General features: G+C 39.9%; 1 protein-coding gene across 9 annotated transcripts in view; it reads right to left on the reverse strand.

Moving 5' to 3' along the window:
- DENND1A (DENN domain containing 1A) overlaps positions 1–25,199 on the reverse strand; it is a 222,496-nt gene that overhangs the window by 22,592 nt on the left and 174,705 nt on the right. For all 9 annotated transcript variants that reach the window (XM_075112125.1, XM_075112122.1, XM_075112121.1 and 6 more), the window contains 3 exons: positions 24,180–24,251; positions 23,065–23,121; positions 16,830–16,961 (listed from right to left, as the gene is read on the reverse strand). In XM_075112125.1, coding sequence (XP_074968226.1) covers positions 16,830–16,961; positions 23,065–23,121; positions 24,180–24,251 — 261 coding nt within the window. The remainder of the gene's footprint in view (positions 1–16,829; positions 16,962–23,064; positions 23,122–24,179; positions 24,252–25,199) is intronic.

Below are 25,199 nucleotides of genomic sequence, written 5' to 3' on the forward strand. Positions count from 1 at the left end.
GCACTTCTAATGAATACAGAACAGTGCATTAAGATGCCTATTTCTGTCTCTCATTTTTTGAAGTAGCAGTTGGCCAACTCATTGCTTTGTAAGAGCACTGGAGCTATTCCAATCCAGTTGCTTTTGACTGAGCCAGCAGCATGACTCTCCTCACGCAGATGGCACCGTAAGGTATAGTCTGCTAGACAAGGAATCCACTGACAGTTAACGAGATCCTAAATAAAACCATCCTAAAGTACAACTTTGATATTGAGAACAAGATTAAGTTCTGCGGCAGCTCGTACACGTACTAGCACTTCACGAGAGAAGTGCAGCCCTCGGTGAGGAGTCCGCGGGAACGTCTCTGAACACCTGCTCAGCCAGACGATGCCAACTGCATCACTGCCCCCAGCCCACGGTGCCTTCCGTAAACAAACACCCATCAGCCAGAGAGAGAAGGAATGGAAACTGGCAGTGGGAGTCAGCTTCGTCAGACAGAAAAAGAAAGCTTATGCAGATTACTGTATTTCTTTCCAAAAAAGATTCCAGATTCATCTCTCAGCAGTTCTTCCTACTAGCATAGTCTTTATTCTAGATTGACAGACATTCTCTCTCAGCTGCCCTCACACTGTGTAATAGTACAACTCCAGCCTACCCTTTTTCACACCATTTTCATTCTCTTCTTGCATCTCCTCAGACTTCTCTTTCAAATTTCCCATTAAATCGTACTTTTGCATCCATTGGTTCATTTCTCCTTACTTGTGTTGTCAGCGAAGGAGTGCCAGACTGCACACATGTACTTGGCTCAGCCTTTTGGGGTGGGTGAGGGAAAAGAAAAAATAAATAAGGGACGCTTGGGATGAAGAGCTGAGGCCAGAATTACGCCATGTGACAGCTTCCCTCTGTATTTTCCACGAAAGCAAGTATGAAAACAAAGAGAACAAAGAGAGCGATGGCAGGGTGGCGAGCTGCAGTGGCTGCCACTAGCCCCACTGAACCGTGTCTCTTCTGTACCTCGTATTACTCAATTCAGTCACAGCAGCTGAGTTATGCCGCTGTGTATCTTCCGGTCTTATCTGCTCAGCCTGAGAGCACAATCTTAAAATATATTTAACTTCTGTTACGTGACATAGCATACTTGTTTTCCATTATGTTTCAGAAGCATAATGGGACAGCTGAAAAATCTGAAATTTGCTCTTCTCTAGTTACTTAAGGCATTCACTTACTACCTAGCAACTTAGGCGAAGTATTTGATGATGCAGAAAACCAAGACGCAGTTATTATTCATTTATTTTTTCAAATTTTTATACCTCCCGCATATATAGTTCCGTTTGTTATTTTTTCTCTTTTACTTACCTAGAAATTGTGAACACTTCTACATTATAAAATTCTCAAGTACATTATTTAGGTGGGAAATGCAAGTATTTTCCTAAAGCCATGGCTAGCAGTGTCTTGAGTACTATTGATTTTTCCATTAATATTTTAATTCTGGACAAATATGTATTTATTGATATAAGAATTACACGGTGTTACTTAACATATTGATGTTGGCATTTCTTCAGTATTAGTTGATATCACTAAATGTGGGGTTTTTTTTGTTTCAAACACCATACTACAGCCTAGGAAGCTTCTTGGATGTGGGAATCACTTTTTCCTTTCCACAGTTTTATATATATATATACACACATGCATATAAACATATATATATATACACACATGCCACCTATATATAAAAAAGGATAATTTTTGAGGAAATACTGCAACACTGGAGCATCAACAGTGTTAGCTGATGAACCAATGGCAGTTGCTATAAAAGCTTCAGAAAAAAGTGTGACAAAGGCAGCTCCCTCAGAGCCAGCCAGCCAGCACGGGAGTGAGGATTACCTCCCAGCAAGATGGTCAATACATTGATTATCGCCACTGCAAGGACAAGTACAACCGAGCTTTACTTACCCACTCACGTACTCACTGAAGGAAAAATGTATTTCTGAGAAAATGTGTGACAGGATTTGTTAATTATCTGCCCCGTCACTGTTTGATTGGACAATGGCAATAAAATCAAGTTTTAAATATTTGGGGGTATCTGAAACTATGCCTTGTGTTAAAAGAGTCACCAATATCGGTACCCTTTTCAGCTGCATCACTAATGTGAACTGAAGACTATCCATGCCCAAGTCCGAGAGCACACAGAAGAGTAAGAGCATTAGATATTCCAGTACAACGTGGAGGAGTTTAACAGGGCTACCATCTCACTGCATACTCCTTGCCTGCAGCCAAACCACACGCAGCACTAATATTTTACTCCTGTTAGTCCTAACTGACCAACAATTACAGGTCGGACCTGAAAACATGACGTTGGCCTAGAACTCAAAACAATATTTACATTTTTTCCCTTCCGTCTCCAAATAATAAGCATAAGCCCCTGTTGCTTTCAGTTTTTCTCTCATTTCAAGCGGGTCAAAACCTCTCTTCTTTAATATGAGCAGTGATTCTCATTTAGTTACTCAGCTCCAGGACCAAGGACTACTGAAGGGAGTATTTCTCAAAGTTTATGATACACGCAGGAGTTATCTACACTTATGGAGGCTACCTCAGCTTCCATTTTATTTGGGGATTCTGAAGTGGCACAGATTTGTAAATAAATATTTCTTTACTTAATTATTTGTGATTCAAATAGACTTTTTTAACATAATATAACATCATAAGCTCAAGTGTGATGTCATACCTGCAGTCATCTTTCCAACATCGTCCTCCTTTTTACTACGCTTTCTATTGGTATCAGCACTGATTCTTCTAGCTGCTGTTCCAAACGTACCTTTTCATTGACTGAACTCTCCTCTTCTCTTACTGAAATTATCACATGACAAATCAATGCCACACAGACTGACATCTTGAATTCCAGGTGGAATTCAGTCCAGCCACAATTTACTGATGAATCCGTAGCTTTGAAAAGTCATAATCTAAACTCCTTCCCAACCCACCCTAAAAAAAAAAAAATCATTGTTCAAATTCATGACCTTGCTACAAGGCTTGCCAGTGAAAGAAAGGGTGGATGGCTGCTTTTTCACTGTTATCTGTTGCATCAGCATCTTGAGACGCTTTCCTCAGACAGCAGTTAAAATTCTGCATCTATCTACTGAAAAGTTTGTTTCTCCTCCGGAACAGCTGGTACTTTTCTCTGCAAGCAGCAAGACACTGGGCAAGACACATGGTACACAAGGTGAGTCTGTACAAGAAGCAGCAGTGACACACTCCAGCAAAAGTTTCAGCTGGCTCATTTTTGGTCAAGTTCCGTAACGCAGAATTCAGTTCGATGGAAAAGGAAGGAAGGAGAGAAGGAAAGGGAGAAAGTTTTTTTCTTCCTCTAGATCATAGGAAGTTTTCAGACAGAATGCTCTTGTTTGCCCAAGGACAGAACAAGCACGTTTTGTGCAAGTATCGTTTTAGTTCTATGTAAGTGAAAATAAAAATCACCCCGTGTATTCATGTATAAGCCAAGAGTTTCAAGCTGAAATGCAAAGTCAGGTGAGGAGAAGACAGTGGGACTTCCAGGCAAATAAGCAAACTACCACATAAAAACTGTCTGACGAGAATAATTTCACAGACATAAGACACGCTCCTGATGCAAAATCTAGAAGCAGTTATTTGGTGTACACACCAGAGGTAGGATCTCTCTCATATGCGGTTTCTGTTCACAGGCAGGTCAGCACACAGGGTGCGTGCAGTGCTCTGACAGTGGGGGGGCAGGTGCCGTGAGGGAAAGGAGTTATAACACGGCCAAATACTCTCCTAAAACGAGCTCTCAACAGTGCTTTCTGAACAAGCAGAAAGACAAACGCTGAAGTTTCATTCTCAAGGATGGTTAAACCCAGGAGCAGCGCAAGCATAGACTCCATGTGCTCCCAGAGCCATACAGGCAGCGGCAGAAGTCACACAACCCTCCCGCGAGCTGGACTAAGGCGGGCTCTTGGTATCCAGGCACCGAGCTGAAGGAAACCAACGGGTCCCACAGCCCAGGTCTAAGGGGGTAAGGTTAATACTGAACTGCACACAGTGGCTGAGTTAACTACAGAAACTGGAGTGAAGAAAGGGGCTTGGTAAAGCAGGAGAACACACGGTCAGTTGGCATTTGTACACCACGGCCTCTATCAGATGTTTCCTGGTGCTACTCAAGCAGAGGTTTTTTCCTTTGGGTTATGGTTATGGCAGATCTACTCAGTAACAGTGAACTACTCCTTTGCAGGAGCTAATACGTTCATATCTTTATCCTGTCACTGGATTATTTTGCCACCCAAGATTTAAATATCACATATGACTAAGCCTTAATCTCTGATCAAAAATTAGTTCTATGGGTTTCCACAATAAAGACACATACAAATGCTGCTTTGGGAAAAGATTAAAGGTGTGGAAACTTCTGTGTCTCTTGGACTTTAAAAGAGGCATCGTGTTAACTTAACTCTCAGAACTGTGACCTCAGTACTTGTAAAAACACAGTCAAATCCACCAGTCAGGTTCAAATTTATCTTATCCACTGCTATGCTACCAGAAATAAAGCTCATTTTGAGGTCTTGTATGTATTACACCACATAATACATTTACAAACCCTAAACAGATCTGAAATGAAAGATAAGACAAAACTACGTATTCACAGCAGCGTGTTCTCTCCGCTAAATATGGGCAGGGAAACAGCACGGCTTGTATCAGCGCGGTGAAGCACAGAAGAGTAGGCAAAGGGCACTGAGGAGTAACTGACGTGGAGGTCCGCCAGGAGGTAACAGTTATTTGCCCTTTACCGGAGCTTCATTTTTAATGTTGATGTTAATATCTGTCATCAGAATGGGATAAGCAAGTATATTCAAACTATATGAAGGCCATATTTACTACAAAAGCCACTGATTTGAAGTTAATTTGTTAATGCAGCAAAACACGTTGTTTCTACAAGGTCAGTAGGGGAAGCTGTGTTGGAATATCAACTTAATTACCTGTGCTGTAAGGATGAACGGGTACAAACCAGCACATGGCTGCATTGCTAGAAGCTGCTAAATTGCTATTCTAGATATGTCCCTAAATGTATATACTATAGCTTTTTCTATGAAGGGGAGAAATGTCTAAATTAGCACTTTCTTACCAATAGCTGTTTACCAGCGTACCTTTTTACTCTAGATATTTTCTTAATTGTCTTGTTCTAAATACTTCTGAAGCAACAAGACAGAAAATTTGCAGAAAGCCAGTTTTATGACTGCAGATCTGGCACTGTTTTACTAATTATGAGACAAGTGATTTTAAGCTATGAGACGCTGGAGGAAGAAAAATCTTATATTCATGTTTACAGTGTAAAAATACTATTTAAAAATTATAGATCCCACGTCTCAAAGCTGCTATTATATATCCAAGGGACTTCCACATTACAGCTATTTGGGTTTTTTATACCACAGAAAATATTACAAAAAGATCATTTTTGGTGTCTGAGGTAACAGTTCGTGAGCAGAATATTATCTCAAACTAATTGTGGATGTCCGTTGAGATTTCTGGGTTTTTTTAAAGTGGTATTCAAAACAGATCCTTTTTAAGTAAATTAGAGGTGTTATTTCATGTGCGGCAACAAGTGCAACCAGAAAAAAATGCATAAAGGAAACACAACTAGATGAAAAATATTTTGTCAGTACATGTAGAAGGAAGTGTTTCTCAATTAGTAGTGTGGGGTGTTTCTAATGATTTCCAAAGTAAAGCTTTTCTGCATGAATATCTTATTTCCTTCAGAAATTCAGGACTGGTTTAAAAACAGCTAGTATGTTTTAAAGACGATCAGACATGGGAGAGAGATGCACTGCCCTGGCTGTACCCATGCTCAAACACATCACGCTGCAAAAGATCTGAAGTGCTGACTTTGGAAGAATATGCTGGACCTCAACTGAGCACTCAATAATAAAAAAAGGCAGAAAATAACAACACTGAAAAATGTATGGTACCTAAAAAGATTCAGTACAGAAAGCAGATGGAATCTATGAGGCAGCTGTTTTATTATCCATCCAGATCCCTGCACAGCGCTCACACTACTTTTTACATACTCCCATATGTACAGCTCACAAACTGGGATGGCAAGAACAGTGTATGCTTTACAGCATATATTTTTAATTTACACTCTGAAATACTTCAACAGAAACCTGCTGGGTCCTGTGATAAAAATAATCTCCATGTTTTAAGGGATACCTCATTCTTCAAGCCATATTTGTAGACTGGGGAGAGGTAGAATGAATCTGGCAAAAATGTAGCGATGCTCATAGCTGTGCCAAGAATTTATGAAAGGGGCAGAGATTGCCACAATTAAACACTCTGATTAGTTTAATGGAGAAACAAGGACTATGCCCTTGCCTTTCTAGCCAGGAATCTTCTGTTACATAACAGAGAGCAGGACAGTAGGAGAAGGAAATGAAAGGTAAGTGCCTATAAGCTCCTGTTTTCCTGACCACTGAATAAGAATCTTTATTCCAGATGTCTAAGTCGTATCTGGTGCCGTGGGATACTGCCAAAGATGCATAGGTCCATCCCAAAGCCACTAAGAGGAAACTGACGCTTTACTAAAGGGGAAGAAAGGGGTTTTCTGAAAGCCCACCTTTGCATCCTCGCACTCTCCTGGTCGAGACAAACTCTGTCCTTCCTAATCAAGGGTGAGAAATACCTTTTTATGGTGCATCTAGACACAGAGCACTGACAACGCTCCCTCGTTTGGCAGTGCTGATAACGTCCATCTATTAATCTCATACCGTGCAAACCATCCCAGCATAGCTAACTTCCACAAATATACTGTACAACATACCACAGTTTGCTTTACATCTAGGATTTACAAAGTACTAACCAGATGTAGATCTCTCCTAAAACCAAGAATGAAAGTAGAAGCGTGATATCAGGATCACGTATATCTTGTCAAGTTAAAACGTTCCACCAGGATGAAGCAAATAGGCCTCTTAGCTACGTCTTATAATCTGCTTGTTAGGGAAGAGTGCCAGGGGCAGAAAATCCTAAAACCACCCGTTACGCTGCTGTGGATTGTTATTGTTTAGAACCGGTGCTATTCTAAAAACAGATGGCTTAAATAATAAACCCCTTGACTGTAGAATTGAATGGTATTTATTTCCTTTGTCTGCAATTACAGAAAAAAGGAAGAATTTTGAGAATTAGATGGATATATTTTTCTATGTGCGCAGTAAGTCTGGAGCAGACAGACAGAATCAGGCTGTGCCCCAAAGTAGCATGTGTTCTTACATGATCTTGATGGGAGGGATATTATGTAGTAGTGGTTAACTTGTAATGGTATCTGTGGTTTAAAGACCTGTCAAGACTTCTGCTTACTTCCTAGCTCCAGCAACAGGAAAGTTCACATACTATGCAACCAAGCGGTACAAAACCCACAAAAGATGGTATCAACATCATCTGAGATTGTAACCACTTAGTTCTTCTATTTCAGTTTTGATCTGCTGTGCAGTTGAAAATAAACCCTGACCTCCTCCCATCTGTAAGTGCATTCAGTTCTTCTAAAACACTGTAAAAAAACCCAAACCCTAACTATTAAACTGATATTATTCAACACTTTGCAGTTTGAAGACTCCTGACATTTTCCAAAGGAGATGACTGTCAACAGCCTCTTATTTACCTGGCACAGATCCCAGGTGCCTGCAGACCACTGCAAGTTAAGCTACACGCAGTAGGTATCTCTTCCCGCAGGAAACAGATGCCTACAGAACACAAAACATTTAATTCAATTTAGAGTCATTCTGGTTCAAAAAAAGCCTCACGCACTTTATTTCCTATTTTGTTTATAGGTAGTGAGGCCTTAGATGTCTCTCAGAATCATACTGCAGGCAGCTATATACATAAGCCAGGAGCAGGCTAGCGTTCTTCTAATCCAGTTTCTAACTGCTCTGTTCTGTTTCTGTTGTGCTTTGACACGAGTGTTCCTTGCTGAGCCTTCCTTTTGCAATTTGCTTCAGCAATCAATGCCGTTTGGGTAAGGCGGTAATTTGCAACAATCCACTAGCTTAAATGCATATACCATTTTTTTGTTCTGAGAAGGTATCAGAGAAAACCCAAAGACATTTCTGCTTACAGAAGGGGCTTCTGAGTGAATTTCTTTGAGACAGTCGCTTTTACATAGACCACTGCAGCATTTCACCCGCTCTCCTTGTCCCTCAGGGCAAGCCCTGGTGACTTAGTTCCATTTTTTATTTCTTTGATGTTTTGTCACATCCTTTGCACCAAATCTTTTGCATCAGATTTTTTCTGGACCCTGCAGTAGAAGCAGAATCCTGCATTGACAGTACCCATGCCTCAATCCTAGACAGATGGCTCGGTGAATGCACAGGTGTGTTCATGGTACTGAGGCACATTTAACACCCAGAAAACAACATATCCCACGGACTCTGCATGATACGCCTTAGCCTGAAAGCAGCATAACTTCCATTCATACAGAAAGAGAATAAAATCACAATTGTCTGTTACATTACTGCATGATGAAAGGACCATGAAAGAAAACTCCCTTAACTCACTGAGCATGCCCTTTCTGGACTACTAGCAAAACAGCAAGGAGGTTTTTTTTTTTCATACCCATTCACAGAGATAAAACAGGGAAGGGGTTGAGAGAGAATCTCATTGAGATGATGTTCAAATTTCCAAAGGCCTTCTACCAAAATGAGGTATATTTTGCAGGGGCTTGTTTTCATTCTGTTTCTCAACATACCTGGATGGAGAGACATGTTGCAAAAAATCCCAGACCCCAGGAATATATTTATCCCCATGTGTTAAAGTCTATCCATCTACTATCTCAGCAGAGTTTAAAATCACAGCTAATAGGTTAACAACTGTTTTTCTTCTGCTTCAAATGAAGAATATCAGAAAGCTGGGGGAATATTCGGCTTCCCAATTTGTACTGACTGCTCACTGCTACCTGCAATGTCTGTTTGACAGGACTGACATTTTGTACCGCTGTGAGATGGGAAAACGTGTGACATTTTTATTCATGGTGGCGTACGCCCTTGTAATGATCAGCCCTGGTCGATGTGCTTACTGCAGCAGCCCCGAGCCCTCGGAGAACAAACAAGAACCGAAGGTGCCAGCAGTTCGGCTGCCTTATTAAACACCACCAGGATTCTAACGAAGAGCAACTGCTGGAAAATCTCACTGTCAAATCCTCAAGGACATTGTCAACATGGAACTAACTACATATATTTTTCATTTAAAATACTGGAAAATCCAGCAATGCAATATTAAATATAAAGAAAAAAGTCGCACTATTTTGTGCATATTTTCTTTTTTAACGGTCATTTTGTCAGCTTTACATTGGGCTTTCTGCAGGCCTGATGCTGGAATTCAAATCAAGGAGATCATGTAAGCCACATGATTTAAAGTGTTGGAAAATGGACATATCCCTTATTATCTTTTAACAGCTATTCCTCTCCAGCAAGCAGAATACTTGGGGGGGGGGGGGGGGAAGAGAGACAGTCTCTCATTTAAGGAGTTCTATAAACAGCAGTGACTAACTGCTTCGCTCAGCTTCATCATTCACCGAGGAACTCTGCATAATTAGGGGGACACTCCTCCACACACACACACACAAGTCCATGGCTCCTCTATCTGTAGCATGGCACTCTGCAACCATTTTACTTGGTATTAATCAGTCCAGCTCTGAAGGGCAAATCCGAAACACTCCGGGCCAAACGAGCAATCACAGCAGGGTTAGCAGAGAGCGGAATCATATGTTTCACATATTCTCTCCCTTTAATCTTCTAGTTTAATCCAGGGGCCCAGAAACAGACAGTTCTGGCCCAACTGCACGTATCAACTTTGTAAGTGATACATAAGAAGCTTCTGGATGCTGATCTACATTGATAGACTAAGGAAGTCATCCATAAGACCCTCTGAGCTTTTCTCAAGTTGTCAATCTAGGTGATTTGGCTAGCCTTGCATGTACTGATGTATTTATTTTATATGCATGTATTATTTATAAAGCGCAATTCTTCTTCCACATGCCAGCTGTGATGGACCAAGATACTCTCTACAAGATATTTATGGGTTCCTCAACGTAACAGGACTAACAAGGAAATTCTGCAGACGTTACAGCTGCTACTGCTTGTCACAGAGCCCTAGGAGGTCGGCTCAACCGCAGTATTTTCTCCATACATTCAAGCGTTATGGCATCTGACTTGCATGTACCCAGGGCAGTAAATTTATTCCAAACACCCCTGTTTAAGAGGTGCTTGAAATACCAAGACAGTTGGAAAACACTAAAAGCCAGAGTCCGGAATGTGCTTTTTCATGGATGAACACATCTGCTGGATGCAGGACTGGAACCACATCGCCACACTGCAAAGCGCAAATCCCCACATAGCATGAGCTACACAGGTATTACACTGCCGTTCTAGCTGAAGAAGACACAGCTGTCTGGTTGCTCATTAGAAAATACTGGCGAGCGAGTGCAGGAGAGGCAGTAACCTTTGGGCATGCTCTGCAGGTGGTGTACATCTTCCTAAAGAGAGCGCCAGGTCTCACTTGTCAAATATTTACATGCATGACAAGAGTGCAAGCCTTTCAGTTAGGTAACTCCTATCCCATGGATTGCCACTTCGGCAATCTTGCACACCACGAAGCAGAATTTCAATCCAATTAATTGTTTTCTTGTCCATTGACATTGTTTTTATTCCCCTCACTAAGAATACCATCCCCTGATAACCTGATGGGACATTTGAGTAGTCTCGAGCAGACATTAGATGGACAGGGGCTTCTGGGCCAATACATTTGCCTTCCTTGCAAGGTGACTTCTACTGAGCAATAGTGAATTGCTTTCTGAAAGGAACAGTCAAAGAAAGGAGTGAGAATAAATGAGGGTAGAAAATCTGCTTTCTGAAGACAAAACAATTTTAAAGAACTAGGCTTATACTTTTGCTACATCCACAAAGAATGAAATGGAGAGAGGGAGGAAACTCCTTGTGGCTCGGCAGAAAGGAAGAGGGAGACCACTACTCATCAGTGGGGAAGAGTGGAATGGAAGCTTATTTACTTAATAAAGGTGTCTTTATTGTTGGAACGGTTCAGAGTGGCATGAACAGGAGGCTGGCTTTGCAACCATAGCATACAGTTGCATGAATGTTAGAAAAATGAACTTGTTTTCCCCTTTCCCCTTTGATTTCTAACCTCAGTGCCACACAATGCCTGCTCTGATCCAGGGGAATCTGCTATTGTTCCAATGCACCTGGGTGTGAAGGGAGTCACAGGGTCTGGCAAAGGAGTCTTCCTCCCTTCCTTGCTTCATCTTTTACCCTGGAGATAATCCCTCCCTCTGCTTGCCTCTGGCCTCGAGATCCAGTTTTGCATTTCTGGAATGTAGCTGGCTGGTTTTCTCCCCATCTTCCCCCTGACCTCTTAATGCCATTTAATCTTCTTGAAGAAGAAACCTGCCCTACAAAGCAGAGTTTGTTCTGCATGTCTAAGTGCAGATCACGAATGGGAAAAATGAACGCATTCGTTTAGAGCTAATGATCAAAACAGCAAATAAGCTGGCATTTTCCATTTGATGGCCCACGAAAGTTTAACAGCAGTAACAATCAGCTGGGAGGAGAACTTGGAAAATTTTTTTTCCCAGTCAGATAAGCTGCTTTAGTGCATTAATATATTTTCCATTTGTTTCATAGTTATTTACATTAGCCCCCAGGATACTAATCCTCTCTAGTTTGCATCAAGAATGGAATATGATTGAATCTCTTAAGTAAAGACATACTTGGAAGAATCTTTTGTATTTTAATAAGCGTTACCTTTTGGTACATAAATGGAATAAAAAATTCTATTTGCTGGTAAATAAAAATAAGCCACGGAAACATAAACACACCCAAGCTGACAAAAGACATTCTAATTGTAACAGAAACAATTAGAGAGCTGAACAGAACTGCCAGTATAACTTGCTTCTAACAAAATCATACCCTTTCCCAAGAAATGATATTTCTGGCAGCTCATCATTTGTTGTTTTAATTGTACTGGAGCAGTTGTGTTACTGACTGCGTAAGAGCTCCAGAGAAAGAACCTTCCAAAGTGTAGATTTGTTTTTAAGGAATGTAGGCTCACCCCCTCTTGTGCTGACGCCACCTCCCGACGGCTGACGGGAGGCCTGCGCGCAGGTAACGATCGTGCACGAACAAGGAGGCTCTTGCAGAAGCAGTCAGTGCAACGCTTCAGAGGAGTAGCGTGAAGGCTTGATTGGGGGTGGAGGGGTGGGAAGCAGCGTGGACAGAAGCAGAAGCTTCCTTAGGAGAAAGACGTGTTAAAACCAAGTATATTTTTGGAAAATAAAGTGTTCCCTTTACTCCCCAAGAAGAGGGCTGCAACTCCGCCAAATGTTAGGCACTCTGTTTGACCACGTGATACCCACAGCCTCAGACCGTACACCGGTGCAGTTCTAATAGAGCTGGATGAATACACACCAGGGGACACAACTGCAGTTGCTAAAGGGGCCATTCAGTGGGTCCACTCATCTAAGCAAAGCCTCAAAAACCTAAAAATCATTCAGCATTTCTTTACCTGGCTGTGGTACACAGACACCGGAGGTGTTTATCATAGCCAGAGCTGCTGTACTACTGGCCTAACAGTTAAGCACTGTCTGCTGGAGAGAAAAAGGCTTCTAAAATATCAGATTCAGACATTAATCCACCTTTCTCCCTTAGCAAAATCATCGATTTATACATTATAAAGCGGTTTGGTTTTGTTTCTTTTGCTTTAGATAATGAAAAAGAAAAGCATAAGAGAACTGAGAAAGCCTGCTGCTCATTAAAAACTCAGCAAGATATTTTGGAGAGCTGCTTGTGTTACTTGAAACAGCTCTAAAATCACCATCATTAAGGAGATGCCTGCATTTCCCAGACTCTTTGCTTTTTGGCTATAACATACATAATACGTATAAATATCACCCAAATACTTGAATGAGATATTTGAGACTTCTGTCTCCAAAAACTTAAAATATCAAAGCCCTCAAAATACCTTATCAGGAAAACACCATATTTGTTCTTTGTTTGTTTGTGGCATAAAGGCAACTTATAAATTGTTATGTTTGTTCAGGGTGTAGAGATATTAAGAACTCAACATACTTCTGATATCAGACAAAATTAAACTGCAGTACAGATCGATCAGTTAATGACAACCACAAAGCAGGAGAGATCTAAGGCTGCTTAACATTATGCTCTGTGCGGCACCCTTCTCACTGTAGCTCGCCCCCAATGACCATTCAGTGATAGAAGCCGAAGTTTCTAGCAGAAAAACTCAGAATCTGAAAAATACTATGAAAAGGTCTGTATTCAGACAGTCGTTCCTCCTTATTTTGGACGCTAAATGGTAAGACTTATGAACAATCAAGAGAATTAAAATTTTTACAGCCATTAGGTGAAAATGAACATTATTTTTAAAAAAACACAGCAACAATGAAACAACACCCTCCACCCCACCCCCCAAAAAAACCCAACCCATCCAGCATCACAACAGACCTAAATGTTTCAAGCTGTGGGTCCTGTCAAAGTAGCCCCTAATAGCTGCTTATTTGGACAAGGACCACGTTCAAAATAGCCACAGTGACACAGTGCAGTGTTTGTTCTCCAAATAGCTAAAAGATGACACGAATAAACACGTGTTCTACCTAAAAAAGTGGGAGCACATGCCTGGAAGCAAAAGGTTCCAACACCCGGGTCGCACATCACCCGGGTCAGCTGTCCCACGCTGCCCTGTTCAATGGCTAGCGGGCTCGCTGTGCTTGCCCGGCCTGGCATCACTGCGAAGGATCCCAAGGACAGCCAGGGCAGCATGTGTTCGCACGTTTTAAGTAAGTTTTGGTCAGGTTTTAAGACAAAAAGCAGGAAGAAAGCAAGCAATAATAAGAGATTCACCAAGGGTGTTCTCTGTAGTGTTGTACCTTCTCCTGCATTAACCTTACTCTTCCCCGACACAGGCAGTACTACTCAGTACTACATACTACGCATTTGAATCTTTTCCTTGGCTTGAAAATGGCTCCCTCTTCTCCACGCTCATTAAACCTCAGTTGCCTGTGTTGCCATTGCTACTTGTTGAGTACAGTTGTATTGCCTCAGAGTCCGTGACGGCAATTCCTTGTATTTGGCTGATCTGAGGGTCAATATTAAAGGCACATGCTGAGTAAACCATAAGGCACGCAACGTCAAACTGGAGGAAAAGCTGTGGTCACGCCCTTCCACTTTGGTCTCCTCGCGTAGTCTTATTAAGAACACTTTGTTTAAATCTTTATTGCATTGCCCTAGGCTGTCTGGCTAAAATCCTTCTTTTCACAATCAGGGAGAGCTTTCCCACATGTCTTAGTGTTACAGAAACCACTGTTAATGTAACTCCATAATAAACAACCCCCTCAAACAATGCCTGATAACCAGTCGCCAAGACGAGCCACACCACTACGAATCTCGTGCAGTTAAATAATTGCTGCTAAATTTTTGGGAACAATCGGCTGAGGTGCTATACATTCCAAGACATTTCGAGATATTGTACTGATATTTTTTGTAGCCTAACAACCGTAGATACACAACTGCATTTGGAAGAACTAGAAACTACCTCACTATAGGGTGAGAGATAATGAGTTAAAATTAAAGGTTGCTGCTGGCTTGCTAGCCCATCCCCCTTTAGCTAATCTGTCATGTAATGAAGAGAAGCACCTAGCATAGGACAGCTAGCTGCCGGCTCACTTACAGCGAGCTGATTAAGAATGTTCAACCAACAGCAGACTGCAGACCTTTCCAATGAAAATAAATAGACTGTATGCAAATGTGTTTGTCACTTTGACAGCATGTCTCAATTAAAGCATCTCGCTGCTGTTGGTAGGCTCTCTCACTGCAGTGGTATGGACGAGGCTTACTGCATTACTGATACACAGGGCTTGACCCTAATCCGCATGCATGCATTTTAAAAAAGTCTGCCTTTGCCATATACACTAGCATAATACTAGCAGACATAGAAAGCAAGTGACAATGAGCAAAAAGCCTCTTTCATCCTCTTCAGTTTATAAGAACTGTGAATGCACAAACAGCCCTTATTTCAGAGTTCTTGTGGCTTTTTAATTGTTCCCACCTACTGTATTCTAGACAGAGTTAAAAGTGACACTAAAATCTCTCCCTTTAATCACTAGTTAGAAGCCATCTCCCATTTAAACGGTAAATGTTGCTGCTTTTTTCTTCCCCAAAGCCTTAATTTATATTTCATAAACCTGAACATCTTTTCCTTTTGAATGAAAGTATGATTCAGTTTTCATTTTGGCATTGGGCTATCAGGAAAAAAAGACCCGGGAAAGGACAAAGGCTGTAAGTGAGAGAGCCCTACAACTGCGAAGTTAAATCAGTTTTTGGAAACCAACATTTGTAATGTAATGACAGTAATAAGCATTTAGCAAGCGAGCCTTCCACCACAGCCAGTGACTCAGTGAAGCTGATGTGTGTTTCTTTTGACACAGAAAGTCATCATTAAAAAATTTGAAAGTGACCGTTGAAAAACCTCATGAATTTAAATTTGCACCTTCCACTCGATTATATATTTCATTAATCTACCAAAATGTTTGAACCATCCATCCTTCATAAAAATCTAAAGGAAAAAACCTGAAAGTAGATTATAGTATTATCTGGATTTCTGACTGCTTTAAATGAAATGCAAATTTTCCTGCTAGAGCTAGATGGCTATATTTCCCCAGTAGCCCCAGTTCCTCCCAACTGTATTGGCACAGAAAGTAAGTGAAAAATAAATCACTACTGCAAATATTTAATTGGAAGAGAATCTGTTTTTAAAAAAAAAAGTCTCTGAGAACTTACATTTAGCACAGTGGTAAAAGTTCTGAAAGAAACAAATCTAATTCTAAAATGACACAGGCAACATTGCTCTGAGCAATGATTACACCTCGTGTAGCCCTATCTAAAACCTACAAGGTCAATGCAGCTATACTGAGTAGTTTCTTTTAATAGATACTTATCTAAAAATCTGGTTTGCTTCACATTTTATAATTCCCAATATTTTACAACTGTTTTACAATTACACAAGTTTCCTTAGATGAAATTAGGTATTCACTCCTGCTTTCTGATCATAATACTGTAAAGAATAGATACAGAGAAAGAAAAGAGAACTGTGTACACAAATAATGTTATTTTTTGAGTCACGCTATGCTCAATAAGAGAACGCTGGCAAACATAGTAAATACTGTATGGTTTTCCGTGAAAATAGCAGCAACTATAACATTTTCTAAATAACTAGCTCTTAAAAAAAACACACAACCAAACTCACTCTTTTGCAGACATATCAAAAGAAACACTGTAAGAGTAACTAACGTGTATAGCTCAGCTGTCAATACTGAAATACAGAGCACACTAATAAGCTATTAATTGATTTTTTCCATCTCAGTTCATCGCATTTAATTTTCAGAGAATGTTAAAATGCTTTAATAGTTGGACGTTCCATATCGACACTAACGATCTGGCTAGGTAACAGAGGACATTTTAAATCATACATCCTCAGTCCTGAGGGCTACAGCACTTTGCATGCTAAAAGAATAACAAAATAGTTTATAAAGTGGCTATAATAATTATGCTTCCCCCCATTCGCTTAGAACTTGTTTTCCTCAAAATCACTGATGATGAAAAGGAATCAGTAAACCCCAGAAAAATCAGGTTTGAGAATCCCATTTAAACAGATATAACAGAAATAAATGTATAATAATATAATTCAAATAACGAAACAATTGGCATATTTGTTATTGCGACTTTTCTCTGAACTGTTTTTGCCAAGTCACACAATTAAAGAAACCCAACGCTAAGACATACCTGACCAAAATGCACCGTGATTGGCCTTCTGTCTTCTCTTAATTTAGGGTCCTTCTTCTCAGCCAATGGAGAAGGTGCTGTCCTTGGCAGGGATTCCTCCGGTGCTGCAGAACACCCGTTCTCAGCAATGTCCTGTGCGGTAGGAGAAGGTGAATAGCATGGCCAGGAACATTCTTGATTAAGGGTAAGGGGCACAAAGGAGACACTAGAGGATAATGCTGACTAACGATTTTGATGTTAGGGGGAAAAAAACGGAGTACAGAAAAGAAAACTTCATTAGAATAAAACATTTCATTGCACTTTGTCAATCAGAGCTTGTACACAACCACCCTCTCCTCCTAATACCAATGTTGCACGCAAACAGACGCATGCAATAAAATGTCTGACTTAAACATGCAAAAGCCAGGAAATACATAGGGAGAAGAAAAACCTAGCTCAACATTTCTACTCTAGGGACAAATTCAACAGAAACCTAGGAACAGGGCTATTCTGCTTTTTGCAAAGCTAAACACAACCCGTAATTCTATTTACGTACTTCACAGAATTATCTGTAGCAGAACAATTACTTGTGGAAGCGGCAAGGACTCACAGCTTGCTTAGCTTTGCATTTATCTTCGAGTCTGTGTGTACCGAACATGCCTTCAGGAGATCGCGTAAAACAAACTGCTGCCTGGGAGGACGCTTCTTTGTTTTGCTTTGCTTTTGACATTAGTCCTCGTCTTCAGAAGCAAAGTGACCCATCAACCTAGAACACTTGCCCAGTGTATGTATGGTATATGTAACACAGGTTTTGAAAAAGACAAAGGCATGCAGACATAAGGAATCAGACACGGAGAAAAGAGTTTGAAAGTCAGTTGAGAAATAGTCTGTAACGCAGTGGGCCCCAAACCTTACATCTCTTTGCAACAATGTCAAGGAAATAATGCTTGGTAAATATAGAGAGAAACCTGCACACACTGTAGCTCTGCAAGACTGACCTAAGGTTGGCTGCTGACATAGACATTGCTTTGATTCGCTGACCTTTGACATGCCCCCTCAAGTTTCCATCTTGCTAAGGTACAATAATGAGACATGTAAGCTGATGGCCAATTAGAAATGGTTCTTTTGGACACAGACTGACCTAATGTGTTTAGGTCAAATGAAACAAAAAGCTGGATGGACTTTCTAAGGGGCTTTGTCTGCTCCACAGAGAAGCTGAGAGACCTTTTTAGATCCAGCTGGTAGAGCAGTGGTTCACCAATCTGGGCATGAGGATCGTGGGGAAATTAACAACTTGTTAAGGTCAAGCTAGAGAGAAAAACTTTTCCTCCCCCTGCCCTCCAGCTGCACAATGCTACCTTGTCTTTAAAAAAAAAAAAATCCAACAAAGTACACTGAATTAGTAACAAAGAGTCCCAAAACAACTCAATGACAAGAAATGTAAGCTTCTGCCAAACTCATACTTCAGCTCCAAAACAGCAGCAAGCTACCAAGGGATCTGGTCAGTTTTGGAATCGCATCACATATGGCAGCAATGGACACTGTTCTGAAATGTAATAACAGTAAATATAAGCTTTATTTGCACATTTCTATACAAGTACAGCCATATTAAATGTGTACCAAGCTTCAGACCCGTTACGTTTATGCCATAAAGGTGCATGGCACTTCAGAGCTTCCAGAGTTCCACCTGGAGCTGTGGCTCCAGCCAAGGCAACAGGCAGCTGGCAACCAACGGAAAGCAAAGCGTCTTCCAATCCACGCAAAACTTCCCGAAAAATGTAAAACGGATGCAAAAGTTTGGACATCAGGGGAATGGGAGAAGATGAAAAGATACAGACAGATCAAGCCATTAAGCAAAACCCCCTAAGATGTGTAACGATCACTGCAAATCCTCGCAGCTTTTATTGCTATAGATTCGCTGTACTTCTCTGATGATATAATTGCATACAAACGATAACGTGTTCCTAAAGCCAATTTCCACTGTTTGGTATACAGACTTCCAAAGCAACTGCAGCAGATTTCAGTCAAAATCATATTTTTTTAAAATTTACATAAAATACAAGAACTAAATTATTTGATACCTCTCTATTTTTTCAAAATCCCCGAAAGGCAGACAAATCAACAACACAGCTTCAGTCATCAGAGCAAAATTTGCTTCACAACAGTTCATCTACCTTCAGTGACACCACATTTGAGCTAAATAAACAGAAAACACCCCAAATAAGGGCTCCAATAGCTTTAAAATTATTAAGCGCCAAAGTGTTTGGCAATTCTATAATTGGAAGGTAGACAACAGTCCTCCAAAGCAGTCCGTGACATACCTTCAGCCCACTAACAGACTTTGACTAGTTACTCTGCAGTCAGCGGGGAGTACAAGACAGACAGAGAAAACCACAAACAGGAAAACAGGACACACTGATTCTGAACTTCAGCTTCAGAGAGGTACCAGGGCTCACAAAGTGTCTACTGATAAAAGCAGTTCTTGAGCCTGAGAACTACGAAAGACCAAAGAACCACAGTGGATCACAGCGCAGGCAGGCCTTAAAAAAAGCAGTGCCCACTCCCGGTACTAAAAGGAAAGCGATGCAGAGCTGTGCGCCCCAGCTGGGCAGAGGATCCACCAGCCAGAAAGCTGTCTCCTATTTCTGCCCTGCTTTTGAGCCCAGCACTAGTGCTTCCACCTGAAGCTGTGCTGAGCACGTGTTCAGCCCGGGACTGCTCGCGAGCAGGTCTCTGTTCTGCAGCGCATCCTACCGCGCAGATGGGTCCTGAGGCTGACAGCTCCGACATGTCCCCAAAAAAGGGGATTTGATATAAGCCAGCAAGACATTCCTGAAGTAGCTCGAGTCATATAGATTATTCAGGATAACAACAACAAAAAGGAGGCCTATCCCTCCAAAAAATGGAAAAAAAAGAAGGTGATAAGTTCCTCGTTACTGGAATAAATTCTCCAGAAATGCAAAAACCTAGCAATGTTTCAGTGACTTTTTAATTTTAAAAAGTGTAATTTAAGGATATTATTAAAAACAGAAACACCCTTTGCTTGAGGAAAAAAAAGATACTTCATAGAGTACTGGAAAAGAGAATGGCAATGATCTATCACACTCCATCTCCATATATAACCAGTGCTTCCCCTAACAGCGCTCTGTTCAGGTAAAATCTTTACTACCTATTTATTTTAAAGGAGGAACTTCAGAGGATAAGTAAGATACATATTTACAGATATATAAAGTTTACCCTGTAAACTGAATCAGGTTTTCTCCTGTTTAAATATGGATTAGTGATTTGTGTAGCGACCTGTTGTAACAGACTACAAATACTGTCTGCTAGAAGAGCAAAAAACACATTCCAGAATATCTAGAAGGATTCTTCAGGTTATTTTATAAACCTCTAAATGAGTTGTTTCTGGCTGTACTGATAATAAAGCACTGACAACAGCCCATTGATAACAGACATTAACTAGAGCCACACAGGGCTCTAGTAAGTAAAATAATGTTGAATACATTAATAACGCCAAGTGCCCAACCATTTATATAAATTGTCTTAGCCAGAAGCTTTCAGTAAGTTACATTCTCCTTACTGAAAGTTGAGGACGGTACCATTCATATTCCTCCTTCTTCCTAATTCTATGTAGTTAAGCTTCAAACAAGCCAAAAACGGAGTGACTTGACCACCATGGTCTATTTGTGAAATGGAAAAAGCAGCCTTTACCAAAAAAAAAAAAAAAAAGGGAAAAAAGAAAATAAAAGAAAAGGAAAAAGAAAAAAAAAGACAAGAAGAAAAGGAAAAAGTACTGTATCAGATATAAAATAAAGCTACCATGCTGTATCTATTAACAATTATTTGCTATCACTCATAAGAATCCTCTGAAAACTATTTCTGTTGCTTTGAAATACTGTACCACAAATGAACAAGGGATGGAAATAGAGCCCCATTCAATCTCTGCTATCATATTAAAGAAGGACCTTACACACACCACAGTGACCTCTCAACAGGTCAATCCTGCATTTCCCATTTGCAATTCAAACCTAAGACTGGAGCAGACCAAGGGCAAAATGGGCTCTTGATTATATTTAAGAGGTCACCATTGCTATGCAGAGTTGTAGGAAGCAGACCTCTAGCTTTATTGCATTTTAAAATTCTATCTTGTACAGAAGCTGCTCATATTTGGCAGCGAAAACTGGAAAAGGGATGTTTGTATTTGACTTTCCCTTACCAGTGGCCTGCATACTTTTTGTATTAATAATGGAAAATAATGTCAAAACGCAGTGGATAGTAAGTTCAGTTTAAAAATAACCTTAGGTTATCCTTAGAAGATGAAAGCCTAGCATCCCAATTTTGGCAAAAATTAAGTATTTAATGATGCCAGAATTTCGAACAGTTAACGTTGCACATACTAGTAAGTAAATACATGAAAAATACAATGTTCTCACATCAAAATTGGTGAGGTTGCACTAATAGACTTGTCAACAGAGCAGCACAGACATTTAGATTAAAAATAATATGAGGGTGGCCAAAATAGTTTTGCTATTTTTATCATTTTAACAGAGCAAAACCTCTTTTTAGAGTTATTTTCCTCTCTTACATTCAAAATGGAGAAGAGGATGGGATAGAAAAGAACAGCCTTAATGAAGAAAGGAGAGGTAGAGCAGTGTGTGTCAACTACTCATAGAAATCTTTTAAGTGCTTGTGAAAACGTGTGTTGAACAATCACATTTAACCATCTTACAGAAATGCCACAAAATAAGGAAGGTGAATCAAAATTGAGCATTTTATCTGTGACTGTTATGTGTGTTTTTTAAAAAGAGCGCTTGCTGCTTGAAGGACTAGGAAGGCAACAATAATAATAAAACAAAGCAATGAATGAACGAGATGTTTCTCAGCCTTTTATACAAATGTCGCAGAATAGCATACAATTATATTAGCATTTAAAATAAAGGAAAACAATCTGGTCATTTTACACAGCTCCAACTGCTTTAGAAATACACACGAGAAGGCCAAACATTTTATTATTCATGAGGGTTATGACCAGAAGTGAAACACACGAAATGACATAAAAAATTCCATGTACTAGAAAATGGCTTCATGTTTCTAATATTTTCATGTTAAACCTAAAGTAGTCACATATAAAGTAATAAGTGTAATAAAATAAAACAGCATTAAAAGCATCTGAAGCAACTTTATCCTTCTCACAGATCTCTAGCAATCTGCTAGAGTGTTTAGAGAGCGAACAGCGTTTGGGTTGTACACACAGTTGATTTCTTCAGCTCATAACCTGGCTGCAGAATAACCTCTCTGCATTAACGTTTTGTGACATGTTCAGGTAGGTTTCTGTTTGTGCGTTCGGAATACAACCGCAGCGCTACCGTTACATGGTGGTTTAGAAATTTAGAGAAGAAATTTACTGAGATAGCACACATTTAAAAAGCCCCAAACTATTACGCAACAGATGGAATGGAAATGTCTGATCAGAACTTCAGTTCTATCAGCAGGTTGGCTACTTTGTTTTCCCAAAAGACTAATAGCTCTGCTTCACAGAATAAATACAAAGTCTGAAATAAGCCTAAGGCAGAGTTAACCATTAATTCATAAGGTACGTATCAATACGACCATGCTTCTGGCTTAAAAGGAGCAATCAGTATCGGATAACGCTTTCCTCAAGCACAATTCCGCATTCTTGGAATTGTGCTGTTTACAAACAAAGACAGATTTGGAAAACAAGAAACAGTTTGAGTAATACTGTCTGCAATAATTCAAATTTGAAATTAACACCAACCCTAATTTAATTCCTTTATGCCTCAACTTTGCAGTAGACACGCATGAAACATAAATCCTTTTCCCAATGACCAACACTAGACTGTTTTCCCTGAGAGGTTACTGTAGAAATAACAACAATCTGCCATTTGCAAGGAGTTCCCTGCCCTTACTGTAGGAAAGGTCTCCCCGCTCACATAAAGTCCCCTTCCACAATGCCCCAGCACAAAAGACAGGAGAAGGACCACTCCAAATAGAACACTAAATTTGCTGGCTTTTGTGGGTTTAAGTCAGAGCCTTAATGTATTTGAAGACAGGTTTTTTTTTTTTTTTTGTCTGTGAATATTTATAACAGTGTGAAAAATCCGGGACAGCTGGTAATGCATTTTGAAGTGTGCTAACAACACTGTATCAAACAGCTTCCTATTGATCACATAATGCTTTTTGTGGCTAAGTATTTCATACATGGTGCTTATACATTTTGAATAAGAACTTCAAGTACCTTTTGCTTCAAGCGGTTTTTCACTTCTTTTATTCCCATTTTTGCATGATCTTTTGCCTGCATGAAAAATTAATTTAAGTTAAAATCCCCTTCTATTTCCAGCAGCGACTACGCTTGATTTCAATGCATCAAGATTCACTTTCTCTAGGTACCAAAACCAGCAAGAAAAAAATTCTAACAGGATACTGAAAACATTAAAACAAACAGAAAGCTAATAAACCCCCAAACAAACAAAACCCACCGTCTCCCTCACACAAACACACACACTGCAAAAATTTTGTTTTCTCTGTTTTGATGCCACGGACATCTTTCATCTTTTTGCATCCACACCCTTGATCTCTACAAAAACAGTAAGCCTGCAGACTTCCTCCTCGCAGTACTCTGGATGCCAGCTCCATTTAGCGGAGCTAATCGCATCCTACTCATCTCGCTCAGGCTGGGGGAAGGCAGGAGAAAATAAAAGTTGGAACAGTTATCTCACTGCTTTTTATAGCATTATTTCCTAAAACTGAACTTCTAAGAAATCCTCACTTGCCTCTATGTTGTTTTATCTTGCACAGCAAAGCCGGCAGCCATACAGGATAGCACAGTACCATGCTAGCAGTTTGTTACAGAACAGAAAACATTTTCATTTAAAGAATAACTCAGTAACTTCGGCTCTAAATAAGTAGGTATAAGAAATCTCTCGGGAAAATTAATTGACATTTAGAAAAGATGGAAACAATCTGGAAAATGAGAGGATTCCCTTATTTCGATGAAGCCGCAAGCAGCGAAACCTGAGGTAACAATGATTTCCAACAGAGTAATGATGAGATGGTAGAGCTGCCTAGCAGAGCATATAGGCACTATTTCCCAGAAATAGTTCTATGTAATAAATAGAATTTATCATCTACCCTTTCAAAAGAAATCACAAGTTCCCCTTCTCCTTTATATTTCAATTGTTTAAATTTCAAAATGACTTTTCCATTTAAATTTGAAATTTAGATGAATGCATATTTTAAGTAATTTTGTGAGTCCAAGGAAAATTAATTTAAGCCTTGAGTTTCATTTGAAAGGTTAAAACAGAATCTTAATTGGACTCTTATCTCAGTAGTAAGCCAGTACTTGATACTTACAAACTTATAGACAGTCTTCATGGCAGGGTTAGCCTTGGTCTTTACCGTATTTAAAATGGCTCCACTTCCTTTCTGTAATTATAGTAACAATAGAATACATTTTATCAAAGCCCTTTAAAAGCAAACAGCAATCTAAAATCCACCATTCTTAACTTAAAATAGCAAAGCATTAACTATGCTTATTAGCAGAGATGAGTATTAAAAGGGTAAATTTCAAGAAAAAGAATACAAGTGAAAACATACCAAATGTTTCTCTCAGGTTTTCCAGAGGAATCTGAATTCGTTTAACACAGCAGTTTTCAAACGCAAAATGTCAGTGTCTCCTAATACCAAGAGCCCTTGTCTTATAGGTCGTCTCACAAAAGTGTTCTGTGACTGTTCCGCTCGCCCTCAAGGGCGTCCTGTGCATTGCACCAAAATCCTAAACAAGTTTAGGAGAGAAGTGCCCTACCCAATACTCAATGGCTGGGGCAGGAAATTCAGTTTCCGGAAAGCCTGTACGTTCAATCTGAAGTAAGATCTTTTTTTATTTTCCTTTCTGTGATCCCACAATATTGTTTATCAAAATCATGCTGCCTTTTTAAGATCTAAGTAGTTGATCAAGAGATAAATTGAGGGAAAATGAAATCTCACTACAGTCATAAACATTAATTCTAGAAAAGCTGAATTGCACGTGGTGAACATAATAAAAGTCATAAGAGAGTAACACGTCAGACGGAATAACCTGTTAGTCTGGTTGGTGTTTTACACATCTTCCATGCACCGTTACTATTGCTGTACAGTGCCTTATTTGATAAATACAGGAGATGGGTAAAATCCAAGGAATGAAATCCTGTACAATTTTATATTTTCTTATTTCAGTGCAAAATTATATTTCCAGAGATCAGATGCTATCAGATGCAAACAGTTTTAGGATTTACTGCTTCTGTTACTACATGACAATTAATCTTCAACAAAAATTATAAACTGTTGAGTTTAATTACTCAAGCAGAGGGTTGGACAAGACTATCTCCAGAGGTC

The sequence above is a fragment of the Phalacrocorax aristotelis genome, chromosome 17, assembly GCF_949628215.1.
Source record: "Phalacrocorax aristotelis chromosome 17, bGulAri2.1, whole genome shotgun sequence".
NCBI classification, from domain to species: Eukaryota; Metazoa; Chordata; class Aves; order Suliformes; family Phalacrocoracidae; genus Phalacrocorax; species Phalacrocorax aristotelis.